At 39.1% G+C, this 26,448-nt stretch overlaps 2 protein-coding genes and 1 pseudogene across 10 annotated transcripts in view; all 3 read right to left on the bottom strand.

The window, feature by feature from the left end:
• Positions 1-530: 530 nt before the first annotated feature.
• LOC125960371 (serine/threonine-protein phosphatase PP1-gamma catalytic subunit-like) lies at positions 531-10,535 on the bottom strand (annotated as a pseudogene).
• A 145-nt stretch (positions 10,536-10,680) lies between these two features.
• On the bottom strand, positions 10,681-21,588 carry CTSK (cathepsin K). Of its 3 annotated transcripts, XM_004285162.4 has the most exons (8): positions 21,433-21,588; positions 19,723-19,846; positions 19,116-19,238; positions 18,878-19,030; positions 17,180-17,398; positions 13,642-13,807; positions 13,272-13,377; positions 10,681-11,367 (listed from the first exon to the last, which is right to left on the bottom strand). In XM_004285162.4, the coding sequence occupies exons 2-8, from the start codon at positions 19,843-19,845 to the stop codon at positions 11,268-11,270; spliced, it is 990 nt and encodes a 329-aa protein (XP_004285210.1). In that variant the 5' UTR covers position 19,846; positions 21,433-21,588; the 3' UTR covers positions 10,681-11,267. The 3 variants fall into 3 exon arrangements, with proteins under 3 accessions (XP_004285210.1, XP_033271492.1, XP_033271493.1); XM_033415601.2 differs by lacking the exon at positions 21,433-21,588 and having other exon boundaries at positions 19,723-21,068; XM_033415602.2 differs by lacking the exons at positions 13,272-13,377; positions 21,433-21,588 and having other exon boundaries at positions 19,723-21,071.
• Positions 21,589-22,887: 1,299 nt separating this feature from the next.
• The window catches only part of ARNT (aryl hydrocarbon receptor nuclear translocator), a 62,589-nt gene continuing 59,028 nt past the window's right edge, over positions 22,888-26,448 (bottom strand). For all 7 annotated transcript variants that reach the window (XM_033415600.2, XM_049693718.1, XM_033415599.2 and 4 more), the window contains 2 exons: positions 25,747-25,913; positions 22,888-24,977 (listed from right to left, as the gene is read on the bottom strand). In XM_033415600.2, coding sequence (XP_033271491.1) covers positions 24,888-24,977; positions 25,747-25,913 — 257 coding nt within the window. In that variant the 3' untranslated portion in view covers positions 22,888-24,887. The remainder of the gene's footprint in view (positions 24,978-25,746; positions 25,914-26,448) is intronic.

Genomic DNA, 26,448 nt, shown 5'->3' with positions numbered 1-26,448 from the left:
TGAACATTTTTTAACAACCATTCACCCCTTACTTCCTTTCCAACAGAATTCTAATCTTGTTTAGAGAAATGCTCTCCACAGGGCCATGGGCTAAAATGAAGTCAGAGAGGTAAGCTGGAACCAGATCATACTTGTAGGTCGCTTAAGAATTTTGTATTATATTCTAAATTCACTAAAATATAAGCTCCATGAGGTCATGGATTTTTGTCACTGTCCCAGAACAGTCTAGCATGTTAAATAAATGAAAGTATGATGGAAGGGCTTTGCACAGGGGAGTGATATGACCTGCTTGCTGTCCAGAGAATAGACTATAGTGTGCCTACAGTAGAGGGAGTGTAGTGTGGAAGTAGGGAAGTTAGTAGTCCTACCACAGAATCTAGGGGAGAAGTGACGGGGACTTAAACTGGAGGGTGTGGGTTGTGGTGGATGTAAAGTCGTGGCCAGATTCATATTATATTTTGAAGACAGAGGGACGGAATTTTCTAATATGGATTGTAAGAGAAGCGGAAAAGACAGGAATAACAACAAAACAGTTGTTATTAAACATGCAGCAATGTTTAATTCAAAACCACATGGCTAGATAATAAAGCTTTAACTAGTTACTAGAACTTCTCTCTTTGGTTCTTTTTTTTATTGTAGTAAAAAATACATAACATAAAATTTACCATTTTAGCTATTTTTAAGTATACAATTAAGTGGCATTAAGTACATTCACAATATTGTATAATTATTGCCACAGTCTATTTCCAGAACTTTTTTTAAAAAAAAAATAGACTTTATTTTTTAGAATAGTTCTAGGTTCACAGCAAAATTGAGCTGAAAGTACAAAGAGTTCCAATATACTCCTCGATCCCACATACTCATAACCTCCCTCATTTAGAAATTGTTCATCATTCCAAACAGAAAATTTACACCCTTTAAGAAATAACTCCCTATTTTGCCCCCCCCGAAGCCCCTGGTAATACCTCTAGTCTATTCTACTTTCTGTCTCTATGAATTAGTCTATTTTAAATGCCTCATGTAAGTGGAATCATTTGTCCTTTTGTGTTTGGCTTATTTCACTTATGTTTGCACTGTTCTTACATGTTGTAGTATGTATCAACACTTCATTCCTTTTTAAGGCTGAATAATATTCCATTGTGTGTATATACCACATTTTGTTAATCCATTCATCTGGTGATGAACACTTTGTTTCTACCTTTTGGCTATTGTGAATTATGCTGCTAAGAACACTGGTGTACAAGTATCTGTCTGAGTCCATGTTTTCAATTCTTTTGGATGTATATCTAGGAGTGAAATTGCTAGATCAATATTGTAATTTTATAGGGAATTCCCTGGCGGTCCAATGGTTAGGACTCCATGCTCTCCTGCCAAAGACTGGGGTTCGATCCCTCGTTGGAGAATTGGATCCCACAAGCCCAGCAGCATGGCAAAAAAAAAAAGGTAATTCTATGTTTAACTTTGGGGGGAAGCTTCAAAACCACAACAGTTGCACCACTTTATCTTCCCACCAGCAATGTACCAGAGTTCCAATTTTTCCACATCCTTCCCACACTTGCTATTGTTTGCTTTTCTTGTAATAGCCACCATAATGGGTGTGAAGTAATATCTCATCGTGGTTTTGATTTGCATTTCTCTAAAGGCTAGTGATGAGCATAGTTTCACGTGCTTATTGACTATTTGTCCATCTTTGGAGAAAAGTCTGTTCAAATCCTTTGCCCATTTTTGCATTGGGTTTTTTGAGTTGTAGCTCTTTATATATTCTGGATATTACTTTTAAAGTCAGATATATGATTTACAGACATTTTCTCTTATTTCGTGGGTTGTCTTTTGACTCTCTTGAGTCACTTTAAGTGTCTCACTTGAGACACTTTAATGCACAAAAGTTCTAAATTTTGATGAAGTCCAATATATTTTGTTGCTGCTTGTACTTGTGGTGTCATGTCTAAGACAAGGTCAGGAAGACCCTATGTTTTTTCCTAAGAGTTTTATAGTTTTAGCTCTTATATTTAGTTTTTTTAAACCATTTGGAATTAATTTTTATATATGGTGTGAGGTACCACTCCAACTTCATTCTTTTACATGTTGTCATCCAGTTGTCCCAGCGCCATTTGTTGAAAAGACTATTCCTTTCCCTGTCAAATTGTCTTGGCACCCTTGCTGAAACTTAACTGAACATAAATAAAAGAGTTTATTTCTGTATTCTTAATTCTATTCCATTGATCTATAAATCTATCCTTATGCCAGTAATACATGGTCTTGGTTACTACTGTTGGTTTGTAGTAAGTTTAGAAACTGGGAAGTATATTCTTTTTCAAGAAATTTATTCTTTCAACTCTATTCTTTTTCGAGATTGTTTTGGCTATTCTGGATCCCTTTAATGTTCATATGAATTTTAGGGTCAGCATGTCAATTTCTACAAAGAAGCCAGCTAGGATTTTTTTTTTATCCAATAGTATGCATTTTATGACAATAACAGGAACAGATTGGGCACCCTAGGGCTCTCTTTATATCCTAAAGAAAATGAGCATTTACATTATTCATGGGCTGTACTGAATTTAAAAAAGATCAATTGTACACTCACCCCTTAGACAGGATAAACTGTCCTGGGGTGTACAGCTTTAACACCTTCATTAAAGTTGTTTGCAAAAGGAACAGAGAACTAAACAAAACAAAACATTTTTCCTTGGGAGTGGAGAGTCATTTGCTATTATAACCAGCAAATACCATTTATTAAGTCAAAAATGGAAGGGGGCAGGGCCACAAACACTATTTGAGCAAGCTGACCAACACACATTACAGTTTTAAAAATGAAGGTTATATACTGTATGTTATAAGTCCCAACAAAGAGTGTCAAAATGACATCTATTTCTTTGCTTGCTTTGTGATCATACCTCTTGGAGGTGTTACGGGTTCTCGTGGCATCTGGCTTCTTCTTCTCTGCAGGCTTTAAAATCTGAAAAGAACACATTAGTGTTTCAACCACACTCATCATGGCACCCACATCGTCAAACACTCCACAATAATTGGGTGCAGAAAGCAGAGTGACCAACTGCCTCTTTGCAAAAAAAAAATTCATATCCATCTTCAACCACCAAATGGGCTCTACATGTAAGATCTAAATCATGCTTATGGAGAAATTTTGCAACCACTTCTGCACCAAATGTGAAGAACACTCCTCTGTCATTTTCACCCCAGCCTAAGACACCTTTATTGGCATCAGACCACAAAAGATCACAAGGAAGACCTTGATCTGGTACATCAGTTGGTCGAATAATTCTCTGAATCTGCTCCATAGATTGAAGATCTGGTGATAAACCTCCATGACAGCAGAATATTTTCTCATGCACCAAGGCTGCTATCCATAAACAGTTAAAGCAGACTGTGAAAGTTTTCCATAGTTTTATGTTATATCTTCTTCTACATTCATCATAAAATCCATAAATTCTATTGATGCTGGCACATTCATGGTTTCCTCTAAGAAGAAAAAATTCTCGGAATATTTGATTTTGTAAGCCAGTAAGAGGCAGATAGTCTCCAATGAGACTTTCCCCTGTCCACATAGTCCCCAAGAAACAGGTAATTGCTTTCTGGAGGGAAACCACCATACTCAAAAAGGTGAAGCAACTCATAGTATTGCCCATGGATATCACCACATATTTTGAGTGGTGCTTCAAGTTCTAGTAGGATAGGCTGACTGAGAAAGACCTCTCCAGACTTTAAGCACAGTCCTCTGATTTCATTCTCCTGTAGCTACATATTCTTACCAGGCTTGGACCCTCTCACTTTCAGCGGCCGTTGGATGATGCTGTCGATGTTGAGTTTATCTGTATCCGCCATCGCCTTCCCGCCGCCGACCCTGCAGCAGCAGCGCAGCCGCCGTCTCGCGCCCGGGATTCACATCTCCCTTCCCACGCCACGAGCACAGAGATGGTGGTGGCGCAGGTGGCAGAAGCCACGGCTGGATCCGCCCCCTGTGCAATCGCCCCGCTCCCTGCTTCATCTTTATTTCCCCAGAGGAACCACGAGAGCGAAGCCAGCTAGGATTTTGATAGGGATTGTTTTGGACCTATAGATCAATCAATTTGGCAGAGTATTGACATCTTAATATTATCTTGTAGTCCATGAACATGCAATGTCTTTCCATTTTTTTAGGTCTTCTGAATTTCTTTCCAACAGTGTTTTGTAGTTTTCAGAGTATAAGTTTTGCACTTCTTTTTTTCTTTCTTTTTTTTTAAATTGAGGTATAACTGACATACAACATTACATTAGTTTCAGGTGTACAACGTAATGATTCAACATCTGTATGGATTGCAAAATTATCACCACAATAAATCTAGTTCACATCCATCACCATACACAGTTACATAATTTTTTTTCTAGTGATGAAAACTTTTAAGATCTACTTTCTTAGCAACTTCCAAATATGCAATACAGTATTATCAACTATAGTTGTTATCCTGTACATTACATCCCCATGAGGCAGGAGACAGATGGGCTCCAGGTTAGACATTTACAACTGGCCGCCTATTTATATTTCTTGGGGCGAGAAAAAGACGAGCTTCAGGTCGGACACTCACAACTAGCCTCCTGTTTGCATTTCCTGAGACAGGAGGTAGGTGGGCTCCAGGTTAGGCATTTACAATCAGCCTCCTGTTTGCCCTCCAAAATGGAAGTAACAACAGAAACAGGGTAAATAGCCAGGCTTTGTCTCTTGTGGACACCTTAAGATAACAGTCATGGCACTAACAAAGAGGGGCAAAACCTCGTTTGAGTAAAGGATCAAGAGTCTCAGCTTCCCCCCCCCTCGTTGGGGCAAGGGAGACACTATACATGCGCAGAAAGTCTCCTTGGGGGGTCAAAAGTCCGAGGACAATGCCAGGCCATAATGAGTCTTGCTTCTCCCAGATGCCTTTTCATCAAGATCCATCTAGGCTGAGAGGTATGTGTGCACCTAGGGGGAGGGTCCTGAAACAAATAAGCCAGGGGGGGACAAAAGCAAGATGATTGGCCAGAAGGAAGACAAAGACCCCGAAGAACTGCCCTATATAAATGACTTAATAGCCTCTTTACTGCTTAACTTAACTCACAACTTTTACCTTGTGTGTTTTTCTTTAAGTCGACACAGGAAAGAAGACCTTAGGCTATAAGTGTCCAGAGGTGAAGAATTAGATTCTTGAAGTCCGTGGACAAACTTAGTTTGTAAGTATTATGAAGGCTGTCATTGACTCATAAAGGCTTTTCAATGGCATTAGAGCCTAAAGGTTCAGCAAAAAGGATATGTACTGTAAAAAAATAAAATTGCCCAGGAGTATTATAATACCTGTGCCACTAAAAGTTAATGGGCTGGACTTCCCTGGTGGTGCAGTACTTAAGAATCCGCCTGCCAGTGCAGGGTACACGGGTTCAATCTCTGGTCTGGGAAGATCCCGCGTGATGCAGAGCAACTAAGCCCGTACGCCACAACTACTGAGCCTGCGCTCTAGAGCCTAAAAGCCACAACTACTGAGCCTGCATGCCACAACTACTGAAGCCCGTGTGCCTAGAGCCCATGCTCCGCAACAAGAGAAGCCACTGCAATGAGAAGCCCGCACACCACAACTAGAGAAAGCCCACGCGCAGCAAGGAAGACCAAAAGCAGCCAAAACTAAACAAATAAAATTAAATTTAAAAAAGTTACTGGGCTGTCACTTGTAAGTTTTCATTTACTCCTCACAACATCTATGAAGGATAATGAGAAATACAGTATATTGTGGTAGCTAAGAGCACTAGGACCTTGGATTCAGAAAGAGCAAGCAATCGGCCAAATCCAGAGCATGAGAGAGTCTACTGGACAAATGACCTGGCTTCTCCATAAAATCAATTACAAGGGAAAAAAAAGTATGTGTGTCTGGGGGGAGTGTAGGGTGAGGAGGTGACTGTCAAAGAATACAGTAGACTTAACAACTAAATGCAGTGTGTAAAACTGTTTGGATACTAATTTGAGTAAACGAACAGTAAAAAGACACCTTAAACAATTGGAGAGGCTTTTAAATGGACTAAATATTAAATGATATTGAGAAATAATTATTAATTTTGTTGGATGTGCTAATGGCATGGTGGTTATATTAAAAAATTTCTGACTCAGAGATGTATAATGAGGGATTACACATAATCCCTCATTATATGAGTAAACTAGTATCCAGGATTTGCTTTAAAATACTGAAAAAAAAATGAGGCGGGATATATGAAACAAGACTGGAAAATGTTAATAATTGTTAACACTGGATGATGGGTACATGGCGCTTCACTCTACTACTCTCTCTCACCTTTCATATATATATTTAAAATATTCTATAACCAAGTTAAAAATAAAAATAAAAAATAAAATATATAAAAGGAGAGAGAGAAACAAAAAAGACCTGGTCTGCTTCCTGGCTCAGCCTCTTACTAGCTAGGTTACCTTGGGGAAGCTATCCGATATCTGTAAAATGGCAATAATAAGGATATGTAAAGCATTTAACACAGTATGGGCTGCATAGTTAAGCTCAATAAATGTTAGCTAATGTTATTATGAAAGAAATAAAAAATATGTAATAACAGATTTGATTTACAGTAATTTTAAAACTTCTTTGTGTCAAAATATCAATCATTAATTACAGTATAATTTGTAACTGAGAACACTGGAAACAATATAGATGTTCATTTACTGGAGTTTAATTAAATAAATTATATACATTTTTATAAGGGAATTTCATGCATCTATAAAAATAATCATATTTCTAAGTCAAGACCTATCAATTCTATCACTTAGCATCATTTTGGAGATATTACATAATGCAAACAGACAAGAAAGAAATTAGAGGTAAAAATGAGAAAGAAAAAGGTAAAATTTACCTCTGTGGATGATATGCTTACATACTCAAAAAAAAAAATCAAAAGAATCAACTGAAAAATGTATAAACCAAAAGAGAATTCAAGGTAAGGTAGCTGAGTACAAAAACTAATATAATAGAAATCAATAGCTTTCAAATATACATCCAATTAAAAATTATATTGGAAAAGACCCCATTTAAACTGCAAAAATAATAAAAGATAAACTCCCTAGAAAAGAGGTTAGCAAGAAATGGGCAATATCTATAAGAAGGGCACAAAAGAATACTTGACATAATATAAAGGCACCTCTTATTCTTAGATAGGAAGGTTCAATAGTATAAAGAGGTCAATTTTCCCTAATTAGAGATATAAATTTAATGTCATCCAAATAAAAATACCAGCAGAATTTTAGACAACTTGACAAGCTAATTCAATAGATCACATGGAAAAAATAAAAAGCAAGAATCTTCAGGAAAAAATCTAAAAAAAGAGAGTAATAAGGGGAAGACTAACCTGACTAGATATTAAAACATTATAAATGTGTGATACTGGCCAAGGATAGATATACATATTGATGTACCAGAATAGAAAATCTAGAAATAAACCCAAATACATACAGGAATGAAATAAATTTGTTGCCCACATATCCATACAAAAGGAAGTTCTAAGGGATGTTCTTTAGGCAGAAAGACAAAAAAAAAGAAATCAAAATAATAGAAATGTGTAAATTTGCCTAGTTGGAAGTCAGACATCTCTCAAGCTTGTCTTTGGTCTTTACAAAGCTCAACAAAAACTACTTGCAGATTATCGAATGTGGTCTCTCATGCCTATACATTTCAGCATACTGTTCTTTGTGTCTGAATGCCATTTTACATCTCCCAATGTGCCAAACCCATACCCAAGCTTCAAAAAAGTTCAGGAGTCATTCTTCCATTAAGTATTCTTTCTTTGAGAAGAAATAGAGTATGTGCAGTGTCTCCTAAATGTTGATTTTCCAATTTCTTGCATCTCCATTTTGTTCTTCATCTGTTATTTGTTCTTTACACCACTGCCAGAGGAATACTGCTAAAATATAGATCTGATAGTGTCTTTCTCCTACTAAAAAATATTTGATGCCCACTAAATGCCTGAGTGTCTATAAAATATGAACTTCTAGGGACATGAGAGGCTTTCAAGGCCTTCCAGGACTCACCTCCAATCTACTTTCTGTCCTCAGCTCTACCATGTATATGAGTGTGCACCCTATATTTAGAGCCACTGCAGCTCTTACCATTCACACACACAGCTTTCTTGGTGCCTTTCTTCACCCAGATCCTTCAGCCTGATATGCCGCCCTCCCTCCTCTAACCCTACTCCTCACCCCCAACCCAAATCTCTCCAATCCCTCATCCACCCCAATCCCTAATCTTCTCTGCTCACTGAGATTTTTCAAAGCTGTTTTCAATGAAACCACATCTAAAATCGATTAAGAATGACTCATTCCTGAGCTTCCATAATTCATGTTTATTTTATTATGGTTGATATTATTAATAATATTGATATCAGTTGTTTATATGCCTGTCACTAGTCTATAACATTCATAGAAGTCAGGGCCATGTCTTACTAATTTGTTTCATCCTGGTAGCTTTAAATACACTGCTTACCACATGGTAATAAATACTGACACACAAAAATAAATAATTTTTGCATAGCAAGAAATAAAGTAGCGCCTGACACATGGTAAGCATTCAATAAATGTGAACTCTTTCTAGTGGTAATAACAGATGCTCAATAAACATTCTGTGAAAAATGGCAAAACCAGTTGTGCTGATTTATTATTAGCCAACTAAGTTCTTTTAGAATTGATACTGCTTGGGAATCATTATAAAGAGTTTCAATCTCCTCTTTTGGTGATAGCAAAATTTTAGGTTCCAGAACCTCAGAAAGGGCCTTAAGATATTTTTCAAGACATAGGTTCATGTGTCACTTAATCTGGTCCCCATACAGATAGAATTAAATATTGAAATATTTTTATATCCATTTAATCCCTGAAACTTAGTATAATTCTTTTTTTTTACACTTTTCTGTTTTTAATAGATGAAAGATTTACAAAATCATAATTAGTCTCCTTCAGCAGCTAGTGTGGCCAAGACAAATCATATCAAACGTACTTGTCAACTTACTTCCTGTAGACTAGAGGATAAACAAGTCTTTTTGTTTTTTTTAACTTCTTTTTTTTTAACTTTTCAAGATAAATAAAGTATACATTATTAGGACTTTTCACAGCCAAAAGTCAGTTTTTCACTTCCATTCCACGTGGAAATTTTTGCTGTGGCTTATTTGTTTTCACAGCTGTATGATATTCCGTAGCATATCTGTTTCACAATATATTCATCCATTTTTCTCTTGCTGTACATTTAGATTGTTCTAGGTTCTTTTCCTCTTTCAAATAATTCTGCAATGCATTCTTCTGTGTGTCTCCTTATGCACATGTGGGAAAGTCTCTAAAGATGGGTAAGTACTTCATCTTTTTTTTTTAAAAATATATTCATTTATTTGTTTGTTTAGCTGCTTTGGGTTTTCGTTGCAACGCCCTGGCTTTCTCTACGAGATCAGGCATCTTTTCCTGTATTCATTGGCTTTTTAGATTTCTTCTGTGAATTGCCTGTTTGTGTCTTTTGCCTAATTTTCTATTATTTGTTTTTATCTCATCAATCTGTAGTTTGTTTGTTTTTACATATACGTTCTAGATACTAGTCTTCTGTTATTTATAGGCTATGTCTGTTCAGGTCCTCCAAGAAGCAGACACCAAGAGGGAATTAGAAGTACAAGACAATTACTGGGGGTCAGTGCTTCTGAAGGGTAATGGGAAAAGGAACAGGAGTGGTTGAAAAGAATCTTTAGACCCCAGTGCAGCTCTTGATACCGTCTCATTGCGGCTTCTCCTTTGTCTTTGGATGTGGGGTATCTTTTTTGGTGAGTTCCACTGTCTTCCTGTCGATGATTGTTCAGCAGTTAGTTGTGATTCCGGTGCTCTCGCAAGAGGGAGTGAGCGCACGTCCTTCTACTCCACCATCTTGAACCAGTCTCTTAGTACAATTCTTAATACTGAGTAAGCACTTTAAAAATGTTGGTTGTAAATGTCCATCAACAGATGAATGGATAAAGAAGAAGTGGCACATATATACAATGGAATATTACTCAGCCATAGAAAGAAATGAAATTGGGTTATTTGTAGTGAGGTGGATGGACCTAGAGTCTGTCAGACAGAGTGAAGTCAGAAAGAGAAAAACAAATACCGTATGCTAACACATATATATGGAATCTAAAAAAAAAAATGTTCATCTCACTGATGAACCTGCAGGGCAGGAATAAAAACGTAGACATAGAGAATGGACTTGAGGACACAGCGGGAGAGGGGGAAGCTGGGGTGAAGTGAGAGTAGCATCTACATATATACACTACCAAATGTAAAATAGTTAGCTAGTGGGAAGCAGCAGCATAGCACAGGGAGATCAGCTCGGTGCTTTGCAACGACCTAGAGGGGTGGGATAGGGAGGGTGGGAGGGAGGCTCAAGAGGGAGGGGATATGGGGATGTATGTATGCATATGGCTGATTCACTTTGTTGTACAACAGAAACTAACACAGTATTGTGAAGCAATTATACTCCAATAAAGATCTATTAAAAAAATAATAAAAATGTTGAAGGAATGAACAAATAAATGAATTAGGACAAATTGTTTATGCAGCAGAATCTCCAGACAAATTGTGAGCACATCACATATAAGGAATATGTTTTGTTCATCTTTTTGTCTCCAGCACCTAGCATGGTATCTGACACAAAATGAACGTTTACTAAATAGCTATTTATTAAATTAGAGATAAGCGATAAATACAGTTTACTTTATAAATGCAAAGAAGGAAAAACAAAACACATTTGTTGTATCATGTAACCTTGTACCAAAGATTTATGAATAGATTCATTAATGGGGTGGAATTTCTACCTTGAAGATATAGAAGTAAATGTGGAGACTGAGAAGTCAGGTCACCTTAGTCCTCTAGAGTGGTTAAAGCTAACTAGTCCCTGTGAATGAGAATCTAGCCTAGCTGAAGATCTCTAGCCTCTATTTACACAGCATTGGCCCCAGGACAACACAGTCAGGGCAGGTCGTGGTCACATCTCTTAGCCTAAGAATGCATACCTGTTAGAGAAATTTCCTATTTCTAATGAAAAAATAAAGACCTTGGGTGGAGAGAAGAAAAGTAGTAGGAGTGTCACTTGAAGCATAAACAAACATGGAAACTGAACAGACAATCTCTGTATCATTACATCTTCTTCAAGAAAGGCACACCAATTCCCTTCCAAGGTATATCAGTATGTTGCACCATTGTGGAAGGAATGGAAGAGCAGGATGGGGTTGCCTGGCTGAAGTCACATCTTGGGGAAGCTGGCCAGGTTGGCAATGCCACAAGCGTTGTTCTTATTCCGGGCCATGAGGATATAGCCTTTGTTCCCCCAGTTTTCTCCCCAGCTGTAGGACCAAGCAAGGAAAATACTTAGTACCCTCAGTTTATTCAATAAAATATTTACTGAGTATCGTACCTGAGTATAGGTACTGATGTTTTACAAAAATGAATAAGACAGTTTTTACCTTTAAACAGTTTAAAGTCAAGAAATGGAGGCATAGTGCTATAGGAGAAATTGCTTCTGACCAAGGGGATCAAAAAGGGCTTAAGAAAAAGGTGGCATTTGAGCTGAGCCCAAAGGCGGATAGAATTTGGACCTGTGGAAATGGAAGCCAGCAGGGGAGTGTGAAATGAGTAACAGAGGCAGGAAAGCATGCGACATGTGTTAGGATCATGTAGCTGAAAAACGGTGCTTGACAGGGTGTAGTGGGAGATCAGGTTGAGTGATCTTTATTGCCAGGCTAAAGAGTTTGACTCTCTGGCCCATGATAGTAGAGGAGACACTGAAGTTTTCTGATTGGGAGAGTAAAATCATTCAACTTGTGTTTTATGAAGACTAATCTTGAAAACGTGAGTCTAGAGCATAAGAAAGAGGCAAGAGAGGCTGAAGTTGGTGATCTTGGTTTCATAGAAGAAATGAATGAAACTATGAGAATTGATGAGATTGCTAAGGAGTCAAGTGGAGAGACTGGAAGATTAGATACAGGTAGACAAAGACAGAGACAGAGACAGACAGAGAGAGGGAAGATTGGTCTATACATCTTCCTAAATTGTTTTCATGAGTTTTTTGTCCTTTTTCCCCAACCAGAAAATTCACCAGTTACCCGGTACATTTTACTTAAGACCTTTACCCTACCGCTGTTCCCTTCTCCAGGGGTCCCCAATGATCCTGATCCTGCCTAGGTGTGTCCTTTATTCTTCCCAGCTCTCTTGGCACTTGATCAAGAAAGGAAAGGGTAAGTGCTTGCGCTGGGAGTCAAGAAAGGGAGAACACAAGACAGAAGCTGTGGGAGAAGGAACATCCTCTTAGAAAGGTGCTCAGGTTCACTCTTAATTGGGACTGTGATATAAAAAGTTGCTTCAGGTTTGAAGCAACTCCCAGCCTTACATTCTATCCTGCCAGCCCTCCAGGCAGCAAATCCAACTTGGTTATACTACTGCATTGGCCTGTGCACTCCCCAGAGTCTAGGACCCCTGCTCTTTGGAGGGCACCAAGGACAGAAAATTTAATCAGGGCTACTGCTAGGCTGGTGTTGACCAATGAGGAAAGAAAAAGAATAACTACCCTAAATCTGCACCCCTACAAAGTCACAAGGGCCTAAAGAGAAATGGGGAGCCAACTACTAATAACGTGTAGTTTTATTTGTTCCCAATAATAGAGAGGGAAACACTAATTTTTGTTGTTGTTGCTCATATCCACTTTCTGAAAAGCATTTCTCTTCACAGACTTCAAAATCTTTGGCCAGTTCTTATATATGTCTATCCTAAGTGTAACTGGAAGGGCAAAAAGCTGCACAAGAGGATACTAAACTTTTACTTTGTTTATACTGTACCCTAGTGCTTATAGACAGACTGATGATGGAAACCTCTCTAAAAAATCAATCACATTAGAGAGAAAAGAAAGAAAAAAATATAATTCCAAAGCTCCTGCTGGTTCTTGGTGCTACTTTATGTTCTCATTTAGCTAGGTCTGTCTTTCTTAGGGGGCAATGAGGTCACTGAAGACAGACATCTGCTCATGTGTTTGTGTATGTGACTAAGTACCTTGAACATATAGCAGCTGCCCAACACATACCTTTAGTGCTCTTGTCTGGTCATTAAATGTTAGAATTAATAGCCTCTGATTGGGAAGGTAGAATTGAAACATCTGAGAAAACTTTCTCTTGATTTAAGAGAAAGAAAGGAATATTGGGAAGTTGGAGTTGAGGGTGAGTGTTAAGAGGATGACATGTAGTGTTCCCATCATTACCTGTTTTTAATTATCCAGTGCTTGTTTCCCTTCTGGATCCCGTATCCCACTGCCAAAACTGCATGGTTCAGATTATCACTATTGCAGTTTTCATCGTAATACACACCTAGGAAACAAACTATCAAGGTGAAGCTTTCTGCAATCCAAGGGTCGCCCTGTGAGGTCTCCCACTCTAGGAGACCCTCTGTAGAATCCCATTCCAGTCAGGAGGGCTTACAAAAGAGATGCTCTGTGCTGTGGCAGCTGTTTCTCCCTGGCAGACTCAGTCTTTATGGAAACAAGTACTGAAAATGCTCAGTACCCTTCGAGAAGCTGCCCAGCCCACGTCATAAGAGAAGGTTGATTGTGCCCCATAGGAACAGTGCCTTACCTTTTCTGTAAAACTGGAAGGAGGTCAGGCTTGCATCAATGGCCACAGAGACGGGTCCCACTCGGGCCACTGCCCTCTTCAGGGCTTTTTCATTTCCCTCAGGGATCTCTCTGTACCCTCTGCACTTAGCTGCCTTGCCTGTTGGGTTGTACATACAACTTTCATCCTGGAAAAAACGGGTTGAAATAGGACTAGGACTAAGCAACAGGCAGTGAATCAGTGAGTGAGGAATTCTGCCAATGTTTTGGGTGATGTCAGTGCACTAACAGGGGCAGCAGACTAGAGTCTCTAGAAAGGGTCTGTTCTCTCCTCACCATTTTAGAAACTATAAAGAAAAGAATATGAAAAGTGGATACCTTGTACCGTACACAAAAATCAGCTCCAGGTGGTTTTAAAACATAAATGTGAAAGGAAACACTGTAAAACTTAAAAAAGAGAATATTTTTTATTTCTACCTCAGGGTAGAGAAAGATTTCTGAAATAAGATTTTTTTAAAAGCACAAATCATCTTCTGGCAATGTAGTATGTGTGATCCTCGGTAGGCAGGGAGACAGCAGCTGCTGTGTGGGGAGGAGGCCAAGGCCAAGACCCAGCTAGAGGGAGGACCTTGGCCCCATGCACATATAGCAGGCAAAGAGTTCTGGCTGGACCCTTGTGCTCTCATGAGATAAAAGCACATAACATGACACTAAAACAAATTAATACGGAACTTAGCAATTCAGCTTGTGAATTTCCAAAGTTATGTTTTGCAGGTCTAGTTAACGATGATATGTTTCATTGTCAAGCCACAATTATGGAATCTAATGGGAACCCACATCAAGGTGGTGTATTCTTTTTGGCAGTTCATTTTCCTACAGACTACCCCTTCAAAACCCTGAAGTTGCATCTACAAGAATACATTGTCTAAATATTAACAATAATGGCAGCAGTTGACATGATATTCTAAGATTACAGTAGTCTCCTGTCTTAATAATTTCTCAAGATTCCTTTATCTGCCATATGATCCAAACCCTTGATGCCTCCTAGCGCCAAATATTGCATAGATCTACAAGTAAAATAAAATATCTAGGGAATGGATTTGGAAGGATACCACGTGATGATACTTTAAAAATAACCTGTATTACGGCTGGAGGGAACTTAAATTACTGTATTATCTGGCTGCTGCCCTATCAGATCTCTTCTTTTTTTAAATTTTGTTTTTCTTTACCTCCTTCCATTCATTTACACGTTCATATAAGATGTTCTTTCAGTTTTGGACAATAACTGCTTTTAAAAACTGTAAAGTAAAAAAGAGAACAGTTGTCCAAGATTCAGAATGTTAAAAATGGAACACATGTTTTATATGGCTAATTCTTCATTTTAATTGATTACGAGACCAAAATCATTGCACATTTCTCTAAAATGCTGACAAGATCATCTGAGGGGGTAGGAGAACAGAGATTATAAGTCAATTGCTCCTTCTATTCCAAAATAGGGTTTCAAATGTTATGTAATTTTCCTTTAAATTATTCAGAGTTTCTGAGTTATTAGTTAAACTGTCTCTCAACAAACTGGTTAATATAGTACTGAATAAATGATGCAAGCTGTCAATGGATAAGTGATCAACTACTAGCTCTAAGAATATTTAAGTTATGTTTTTAATATAGTTAGACAACCCTTTAAATTGGTTGCCTGGATTAATCAATACAAAAAAAGTTATAAACATGAATCTGTTTTTTTGTATACACTGTTAGGATTTGTTTAATTTTTTTGATGTCAGGTGACAACAAAAAGTTGTCAGGAGAATATTTGACAGTTTAAAAAAGAATATTTTACCACGCCCAGGTTATCTCACTGACTGGCCTGATGTACTCAGAATTCAAAAGCTAACCTTTTAGGACAGCTTCAGTGTGCTGCGCCTTATGGCAGCAGCCCCAGGGTCAGATATGGACTGGGGACACAGCAGTTCTGAGAACTGTACACAGAGTAAAGAAAAAGCTTTCCACACACAACCTCCAACTTCTCTGACTTATTTACCTGACAGCTAAAAAAACCATAACATGGAATACTAATGGCATGACATTTACGAAATGAAGTAGTTTTGATGTGGCCAATGTCACGATGATGTGCTGAAGTGACATTACTATGTAGGTTGCTGAGTATCCAGTAAAATGGATCTGTTCAGTCATTTACATTAATGAGCATTTTTGTTGCAGGAGATACCATTTCAGATGACTAAACATGAATAAATAAAACTCGTTGTTACTGGATTTTTTAAAGGCACAAATTGCAAAGGAAAAAAATTAATAATTTTTCTACACTAAAATTAAAAACTTTTCTGGATTGAAAGACATCATAAAGAGAATGAAAAGAAAAATAGACTCACAACACACATAGTATTAGTATCCAAATATCTTTTTAAAATTCCTAAAAATCAGTAAAAAGGAGAACACAACCTAAAGATGGGAAAAGATATAAACAGTCAATTCACTGAAGAAGAAATGCAAATGGCCAGATAAGCATACCAATGAAGAGATGAATCAATAGGATTTCTTATACTGTGCAGGTGGGAAATACAAATTTTTCCAAACACTTTGGTAAATAATTTGACATTATCTAGTAAAGAGGAAGATGCACATACCCCAAGACTCAGACAATTCTGTTACTAGATATTATATTCTGGTAAAGAAATTCTTGTACATGTGCATAGAAGACGTGCCCGGGAATGTTTGCAGCAGATAAACAGATCCAATAGATAGATCTTGGCTCTGCTACATAACTAGAGGTGTGAGTTTGAATATGCTATTTTATCTCCTTAAGTGTCAATGTCCTCACCTATAAAGTGAGGATAAGGGTAACTTACAGGGCTTTTATGAGGATTAAATGAGAGCATGCACTAAGTACATGGCTTAGCATATGGTAGCCATCATTTGTATTACTCAGCCTTGTTATCCCTGCTTCAAAGGCTCTTATTGCAAAGGCCCCATATTATATTATCTATCAACCCCATGTATATAAAAAGCCCTCAGATCTTCTTCCTTTTAGATAAGAAAGATCTTCCTATTACTAAAGGACCTTATGGAGGAAGTGAGTTGATCTCTAAAACTGCAATAAATATGAAGCAACTTGCTTTTTCCCTCATTTTATACATGTTAGCATGTTAACTTACATAATTTGCTTAAATGTTCCCCAAACCCACACTGAGATCATACAAAATAAGGCCAAATGATTCATGAAATTAGCATGGTGGGCCTGGAGACTTGTGATGGGAGTGGAGGAATTGAGCAGAGTTACAGAGACTGACTCAGAGATCTATGGGATAACCTGTCCTCTGTTTTTTCTTCAGGGCAGAGAGGCAGATAGGAACCATGGTAGCCTAAGCTCCCCAAATTCTCCCAGACTGTGGGAATCTTCTTGGCCTCTGTGGGAAATTATCCCATCAAGAAGGCTGGATAGGGTAACAGAAAACAAGATTTCTGGACTTGTTTCCAGTACAAAATGTCATGCTGGGGAAGGAGGAGCCATTACAGAGCTGTATGACTGCATGGGACAGTCTCACCTGTCCAACATACGGGTAGGCATCTTCAGAGTCAATGCCCCGGTTCTTCTGCACATACTGGAAGGCATTGGTCATGTAGCCCCCTCCACAGCCATCATTCTCAGACACACAGTCCACCAGGTTCTGTGGACTCAGATTTAAGAGTTTGCCAGTTTTCTTCTTGAGTTGGCCCTCCAGGGCACCCACAGAGCTAAAAGCCCAACAGGAACCACACTGACCCTGAGAGGCATAACAGAGAAACTACCAGTCATTGCTGTTCACACTTTTTGTTTCTTCCTTCTACCTGCCTGATGAAATTCCATATGTTTTATAAATTCCAGCACCTGTCCCCTTTGCTGTGAAGTCTTCCTATTTCCCTTCATTTAACCTTTGTTACAGTGTTCTATTGCTATTGTTGCTATTGATAACTGTTGTTACTATTGTTACCATTAGCTGTAGTAAAGCAGAATACAGCTCTTCCTCCAATGAATCCATCATAAATTGAAAATATAGTAAGTCGAAAATGCATTTAATACCCCTAACCTACTGAACATCAAAACTTAGCCTAGCCTACCGTAAATGTGCTCAGTACACTTACGTTAGCCTTCAGTTGGGTAAAACTATCTAACACAAAGCCTATTTTATATTAAAGTGTTGCATATCTCACATAATTTATTGAATACTGTACTGAAAGTGAAAAACAGACTGGTTGTAAGTGTATTGGTTGTTTACCCTCGTGATCATGTGGCTGACTGGGAGCAGCGGCTCTCTACCACAGGCCAAGATCAAGAAAAGGTTTCGTACCACATATCCTAGCCTGGGAAAAGATCAAAATTCAAAATTTGAAGTACAGTTTCTATGGAATGCCTATCACTTTCACACCATCATCAAGTCAAAAAATCATAAGGTGAACCATCAGAAGTTGGGGACCATCTGTACTGGTTTTGCAACACACTAGATGTGTAACCTTGGGTAAATTACTAAACCTCTCTGTACCTCACTTTCTTTATGTGTAAATTGTGGATAATTATAATATACTTAATGGAATTATGAGAATTTAAAAAGTTAATTCATGTAAAGGATGAATTATTATGTGTAATAATAATAATCTCTCAAAAAGTGCTAGCTATTATTATTAGTGTTTGTTCAGCTAGAGTATACGTTTTTCTTTCTTTCCTGTTCTATTTTTTAAAACCGGGGATTTCTTGAGGACACAGGTTATGTCTTAGTCATCTTGAATCTCTACTGCCTAGCACTATATCTGGTAGGTTCTGAAAAAAATGTGTTTGTTGAATGAATGTTAAATCAAGTGTTTATCTGGTGGATAAAATCAGCCTTGTTAAGGTTGTGGGAAAACTTACATTCTCATGCTGGTAAGAATGTAAGATCATACAAACTTTTTTGGAAAGGATTCTGTGACCTACTGATTCCAATTTTGGGATTTGTTTTGCATAAATATTTGTATATATTCACAAAAATATATGCACACAGGTGCTTACAGCAACACTTTGTAGAACAGAAAAAACAGAAATAACCTAAATCTACAAAAACAGATGATGAGTTAAATAACAGAATAGACTTTATTCTCTTAGCAGGGGGAGAGGTAACTTAATTCTTTGCCCTCTTTTTCTGATGCCCTCCTACCTTAAGAACAAAGAAGCAGAAGAACAGAGAGGTCATGCCAGTTTCCATACCCACACCCAAGAGGAAGGAGGGTACCTGGTTTTTGACAGGAGTAACATATCCCTTCTTCCGATAATCAATAGAGTCTGGGCTGCCTTCCCAGTCTGGGATATAGAGGGTGTCATTACTGCGGGAATGAGAGGGGGGTATTTTGAGTCCAGTCATCTTCTGAACCACTTCTTCACTGGTCTGGGACAAAGAAGAAAGAGGCCAGGCATAAGCAGGGAACCAAGACAAACAGGGAAGGTAGACCAGGAGCTAAGGATCAACTCACCATATCCCCCAAATGGTTCATGGCCAGTTCATATGTATGGACACCAAGAGAGGCCTCGAGATTATGGATGGAAATATGCTTCAGGTTTTTTTCCCAAATTAAACGCCGAGAGACTTCATCCACCTAAACAGAGCATAGTCAGTATTGGCATAGACTGTGTCCTGTGTACAAAGTTATCTACATAATACTGTGGCGGTTTCTAGAAGAGATTAAATTTACAGTCATAGAGGGTTTACAATCTAGTTGGGGAACTGACCATGGGATTATTAAGAGCATGCAAAAGAAATATATAAAACAAATAATAGAATGCAAAGCTCTGGAGAGACATATAGGAAAATAATTGCTTACGGATTAATAGCATTAATCTGAGAAGGTTTCCCAAAAGAGAAATATAAGACAGTTATGAAGAAAAGGAAGGACAGGACTTGATGGAGGGTGAATTGAGGAGTAGTAATGGAAAGTATATGTTAACAGTTAGGGACCAGGGGCAGGTTTGCTTGGTTGTAGTGGTTAAAGTATTGGGGTTGAAGAAGGGAGTCTGGAAGCTAGGATTAGATGTCTCAGGTTCCAACCCTCCCACCATGTTCCCCTCCAGGTTCCCAGGCACCTTGCTGTTATACTGCTTTCTGTAGGTCTTCTTCCATAGCTCCCACTGGGTGTTCAGCATCTCCTCGGGGTACAGAGCAAGGCTCACCACAGGCAGCAGTAGTAGAACCTTGAGCCCCCACATCCTGGAGAAGGGGATAATTAGGGGACACTCTTCTATTTGCCCAGAGGTTCCTAACCTGGCTTGGGATGAGGAAATAGCTGGAACCATATTCTCAGACAGGTGGTTCTTAACCTTTGGGATTCATAGACTCCCACGACAAGCTAATAAAAATTTTCAACCCACTTTAGTCCCAGAAAAATGAATGCACACACAATAATTCTGGGGGGTTCATGAATCTGAAGTTAAGAACGCCTTCCTCTGGACCACGAGGCAGAGGAAAACTAGGCTTTACAAGGAAGGTAGACAGAGATTGAGGATGACTTCCATATGATAAAAACAGTGATAGTCAGGAGGGTTCTGGATTTGGGTGGGACGCTGATACATCTGGTTACAAGTATTTTGACCTAGGGAGATTCAACACACACACACACATACACACACATATACACACACATACACACAGATACACTTGCACAGATAACCAGCAATGGGATAGAAAATGGACAATCAGGATGGGACAACACCTGTCTGCTCCAGTGTCCCTAGCAGACTTGGAGGAGATAGACAAGGTAAGTGCAGGGTGGGATGAGTGGGGTCGGAGAATACACAAAGGAGAGATTTTCAGCTAAGTTTTGCTTCCTGATTATTTCTTCAAGGCATTCTTTTGTTCCTTGCCTAAATTCTGATACTTCTGATCTTGCTAGGAGAGGACAAGGGAAAAGCTCACAGCATTTCCTGTTCTCAAACTATGAGATGTTTACTGTCTCCTCAGTCGTCTTATGCATTTCTTCCTCCTTTCTCTTCCTGTTCCTTCCTCAGGCAGGAAACCGTCCTAATCTCAACCAGCTGCTGTGGGCAGGAAAGTTTCTTTTTTTCTGACCAAAAAGCCCACAAAACCTCTGTGACTGCCTCACAGGACAAAAAGCCTCAGAACCAAAGTTTGTTAGAAGAATGTAAGACAGAAAAGCAATGTTCTGTGATTATTAGATACACAGCTTTTCAGAAGTTTACTCTAGCTTCATTCACTTCTCGCAGTGTCTTGCTAATTTCATGTCCTCCATTTTAAGAGCAAGTTAGTCTGCATCAAGCCACACAGCTTGCATAAATTTTGAATTTATAGTCCATTTTTGTGTAATCTTTGCAAACTGGCAAAATGTCCAGGAGGACGTTTAATATCTGGAGTGTTAAGGGCTTTGGGATGTCTCAAACAGCAGGAAGACCTTACTGAGCTACCACCTCCCTGCACCACTCCTCCCCCCTGCTAGTAAGTTAACCCTTATGGTACCTGCCCACCCACCCCCGCACCTCCCCCCCCACAAAAAAAAACCAACCCTGAGAGATCACTCCTTGAGGGATGGGTAAAGGATGCCCTATATTCTTTGCTTTCACTAATAACCATGTATACATACAAACAAACCGTAAAAGGAGTCCTAAAGATTTCCAGGCAAATTTTACTTAGGAAATAACCTAAGAAGGGCATCACTGTTTTCATCTGCAAAGCCTATAAAGTTCATTTTGATCCCCAAGTCACTACGTTCCTAATATTCCTTAAAATGGAGAACTGAAAGGAATGAGAAGCTAAAAGATCTAGGAAGTTGAAAATGTTACCTGCTGATGGGGATCTGTTCTCTGGGCTCGTCTCAGCAGAGAAGTGTGGATAATGTTGGCGGATGACTAGGGGTGCTGGATTTATTCCACCAGGATTGCGGAAGTCAACTGTAGCTGTTGGCTGGAAAATTTGGATGGGGAGGGCAGTGGAGATAGAAATGCTGAGAGAGGGGGATTAGGGAGGAGGGAAGGAGGCAGCAGATTTGCATCGTTTCTGTGTGCGCATGTGGAGCATGTGTGCCAGGGCAGAGAGTTAGGTATTTAGTTTCACGTGGCTGCCTGCCTTTGAGAGCAGACAAAAAAAATACCTCAATACATATTATCCAAGTTGCAGCTTACCTTCTCTTTCGTGGACAAAATATTATTACACTGGGGGATTACAACTTTCCAGTCCCTTTCCTGTTATTATTCATCTCTCCAACTTTGAAACCTCAGTTTTCCAATATGTCTGACCCTCACATGAGGGATGAGGAAATGAACACAAAAGGCTAGAAAAAAGTATGTAAGGGAAGTCACAGGCTCCAAAATCATTTGTATTTTATAAACTTGTTGACTAAAAGTTGTCATTGCTTCCAGGCAGGGGAATATCTTCCCCAGACTAACATGATTTTGCTGAGGAAGGATACATCAAGAAAAGTCCAGATGAAACCAGTTCTAAAAGTAACCAGAAACAGTATTCCTGGTTATTTATGACAGCACTTGAATCAATGCCATAAGCACTGACAAATTCACATGTGACTTCTTTGTTGCTACAACTCTCAGATGGTGGGATGATGAACATTATCTGTCTCAATTATTAAAATCCCCAATCCAGGTCCAGTCATATGAGCTTCACCAAATGCTTCCCTCAACATCCAGGCATGTGACAGATCATAAGAATCTAGTTCAGTCCCTAAACCACAACCCCAAACATTTTCTTCCATAAACAGATGTGTGCGAAGAGGAAAAGGGGTCCTGGGAACAAAAAGGATAACACATGGGATCTAGAGTCAGTTTCTAGCTGGATTACACACATAGACCTCAAGAACACAGGCTTATGCTTATGGGTTTTTTAAATTTCCTAATGAAACACACTGTCCTAGAGGGAAACTAGGTCTAGACCTGAATAGTTTAAATTTCCCCATTCTTAATACCTTTAAATCCAGAAGTGCCCTATTGGTCTCAAGTCCCAACTTTCCGCCTCTCCCAAGGACTTGGGCAATCCCCCACCCCCATCCCATGGTCAGATGTTTCTGATGATTTTACTCAGAATGAGTCAAGATCAGGAGGACAACCAAGGAACGCTGAGTGATCAGAGCCCTATGATTTCTGATTCCTGAAATTATAGACATACTGTGCTTTTATGTTTGTATATTTGAAGCGCAAGCTATGGATTCAACTAGTTGTGGGTGTTTGTTGTTTATGAGCTGGGAAGGAATAATAAAGCCGCAATCAAGATCACACAACACAGGAAAGTTTACAAAAGGAAAAAATATTTTGTTTTAAAATCTTTGCTACATGTCATTATTTTTGCCACTGTAAGGCTCAGCACAGATGCCAGCAGTACAGAAATGGCCAACAAGGAAAAAAAAAAACAATCAAAAATAAAACCCTGAAGGAAAAGCAGAAACAAAACCCCCAGAGCATCTTCTCCCGCCCCTCCCCTTCCCCAGAAGCCCTATAATAACTGTACAATATTATAGTCCTGATCACATTTAAAAACAGCTGATTATTAAAAAACAAGGATTTCATTGGAAACTCAACTTTTTGGTTTCTTAAACTGTGATATAAATATATATGTATATTGTATGTGTGCACATAGAATAAAAAAATAAACTGTCTCCTTTTCCATTCCACTACCTGGCACCAGATTGGAGACAAAAGGGAGGGAAACCTAATGACATTCTTTCAGCCTCTCCAAGGCCACCTATGTTCCTCAGTCCCCTATGGCTACATTTAGTATGTCTTCTCCTTATTCAATCTTGCACTTAAGATACTGGCCTGAGCCAAACAAATAAACAAAAAAAGGCCGATACACATGGCTGTTACCTGAGGAAGGGAAAGAGTGAGAGTAGTAACCTGTATCCGCGTTTATATGGCTATAGTTAATTGCTAAGTGACCCTGTCGGGATGGGAGTCCAGGTCCCATCTATCACATGGATTTATTACACTTGTACTATAAAGCAAAATCCAATCTCAAGATTGGAAAGGGAGCAAAGAGGAAAGAACTATAGGCCCAGAAGAGACCTAAATCTCCGTTTCTTGCAGACTGGATACTTTGAGAATGGGATGAAAGAGGTTACTTTGCAAGAAGGCTTGGTATTTGGTTTAAACTCCACCAGTGAGGATTTTCACTGGGACTGCTAATCCAAGAAGTTGAGTTTCCATGCATATATAACCTCTACAGAACACACATCATATGTGATTCTGACAGAAAAATGCAGCATTATCATTATGGCCAAGTAGGGGGTTTCTAAAAGTGTTTATCTTGCCAGCCTACTTCTGTAATGTTTACAGATCTTCCATATAAGGTGAGAGCACCAAAAGTAGGAATGACCCATCTTTATCACTATATGTGTTCGATGAGAAACCAACGATTTCAATAGAAGACTTTATATACTTGCTTATAGTTGCCTATTGGCTGGGCATAGATATAAGTGCAGCAAAGACATTTATTTAAATACTCTTTGGCTGCAATACTAAGTGGAAAATACCTGGAAGAGTTAACTCCTTAGGACTCTTTAAAAAACACAAAGAAAGACAAAATCTGGGACAAATTTTGCATAACTCCCCAACAGGGAGAAAGAAACACAGAAACAAACGTGCACGTGCTCATGCACACACATGTGCGCATGCATGCATGCATGCACGCACGCGCGCGCGCGCGCGCGCACACACACACACACACACACACTCTCTCTCTCTCTTTCCCTCTCTCTCTCACACTTCCTTACTCATGTTTCTTTCCAGAGGAATTGCTCACAGGCAGCAGAAAAAGCCTATGCTCACTTCCTAAAGCCCCATGTATACCTACCATGCTTCATGGTCCTCAAACATGAGGACATTTCTCCCCTCCTCCACCTTATTGAGAATTTCTTTCCAGAAATAAGCCATAGTATCCAAGACAAATAGTGGATGCCAGGTTCTCTAACCTGCCCCTTGACCCAGCACAAATCATCTCTGCACAAAATTTCTGGTCAGGAGACATAAGGAAAGGCATTCTTAACCTTATCCAGTCTCAATTTTTCAAAGGGTCCCCAAAGCCTTGAGGATTCAACTCCATTTCTTCTATAAATGTTCTCTCAGAGAGAAACAAGGAAGACAAGGGAAAGGTCAGAAGGAAAAGGGGGTATACATCAGGGGTGAGGGAAGGGAAGGGAGAGGAACTTTTATTCTGTTTATAGTAAGATTTGCTTTTTAAAAACAAATGGTGATCTTTTTTTTCTCCCCCACCCCTTATCCTCACCCCAATAGTTCTATTCTGAAAAGGAGGGAAACATAGTTAGATCAGGAAATTCTTCATTGTTGTAACTGTTGCTCTGGTCTCCCAGCATGGACAGCATCTCCTAATAAGTGAAAAAGAATAAGTTTGGGTCACACACCTTGATCCTTTACATTTATCAAGCTGCCTCCCAACATTCCCCTGAACTGTCATCTCTGGCCCCAGAGAGTTTCTGCTGTGCTGAGTTCTCTTAGCCTTCCTTACTCCCAGCAACAATGACTCCTTTAGATGACAACCTTTTTTCCTAGTTCCTTCTCTGTCTTCCTCCTACAGTTCCACATTTTCCCTCTTTTCTAGACCTCAGTATTTTCAAAAGGAGAAAACTCTGCTTGTCACATTTCATAAAACCCCCCTCTGGATACATATGGAATATCTCTTATCCTATTATGTTTTCCACCAAAACCTTGTTTTGCCTTCTTTCGACCTGTGTTTTAAACTAAGCTCCTCCTTTGTCCCACCTGAGATTACTCCGCTGACTCTTGCAGTCCCCTCAGGATGTATGTAAATAGACCTTTAGAGCTGTATTCAGTATTTTTATACCTAAAGTACTATCAAGCGGGCACACGGTTCACGGTGAATGGGCCAAAATTACTTTTTTTGATGTCTTCACATGGCGCTTCACATCACTAACGATGGTCTGGTCAAAGGCTGTGCAGCACACTAACTTCACAATCTTTTCAATTAATGACATCTATTCCTATATGTCTTGACTCTTTTCTTCTCTTCTTACTAACCTCAATCAAACACCTGAATCCATGCATGCTTTCTTCTCTGTCTCTCCTCCCTGACTCTCTCCCAGTTTCTGGTTTTCTGAAGTCTGTTCACCCTCTCACCTGGAAGACCTCTGGCTGGCCAGGTTGCTGTGCTGATGGCTGTTGAACATGTTGCTCATTAGAACTTGAACGATGATGAGGCTGCTGGCCCTGCCACTGTGGCCAGACACCCACACCCTCTGCTGTCCGTGTCTGGAATTGTCCTGCAGTCTGTCCAGTCTCAGGAGCTAAAAATACAGCAAGGAAGAATAAACAACTTCAATCTGCTAACTCCACTAGAGAGGAGAAACTAGCATATTATCACATGCAAATAATTAATTTTACCTAGACACTTTCTGCCCTTCTTTCTGCAAATCAATGCCTCTTCTATTTCAAACCCTGGTCTCAGATTCATTTTTCTTCTCTAGGTACCCTTTCCAAAGAGTCCTTTGCTCATTCACACTATACTTGCATATTATTAAATTTATAATACTTTACATGCTTTTTGTTATATGTGCTAAAGTCTTTTTCATGTGGGTATGTTTTATATTCCAAATGGACTGTCACCTTGTTAGGTCAGTACAGCCGTGACAAAAGCAAGCAATTTTAACTACGAAATTCTTTCTCTCTCTTTTTTTTAAAATAAATTTATTTATTTTATTTATTTATTTTTGGCTGCACTGGGTCTTCATTGCTGCACGCGGGCTTTCTCCAGTTGCGACGAGCGGGGGCTACTCTTCCTTGTGGTGCGCGGGCTTCTCATTGCAGTGGCTTCTCTTTGCT

Source organism: Orcinus orca, chromosome 1 (genome assembly GCF_937001465.1).
Source record: "Orcinus orca chromosome 1, mOrcOrc1.1, whole genome shotgun sequence".
NCBI classification, from domain to species: domain Eukaryota; kingdom Metazoa; phylum Chordata; class Mammalia; order Artiodactyla; family Delphinidae; genus Orcinus; species Orcinus orca.
The sequence above is the reverse complement of the archived record's forward strand: the minus strand, read 5'-3'. Positions and strand labels throughout refer to the sequence as shown.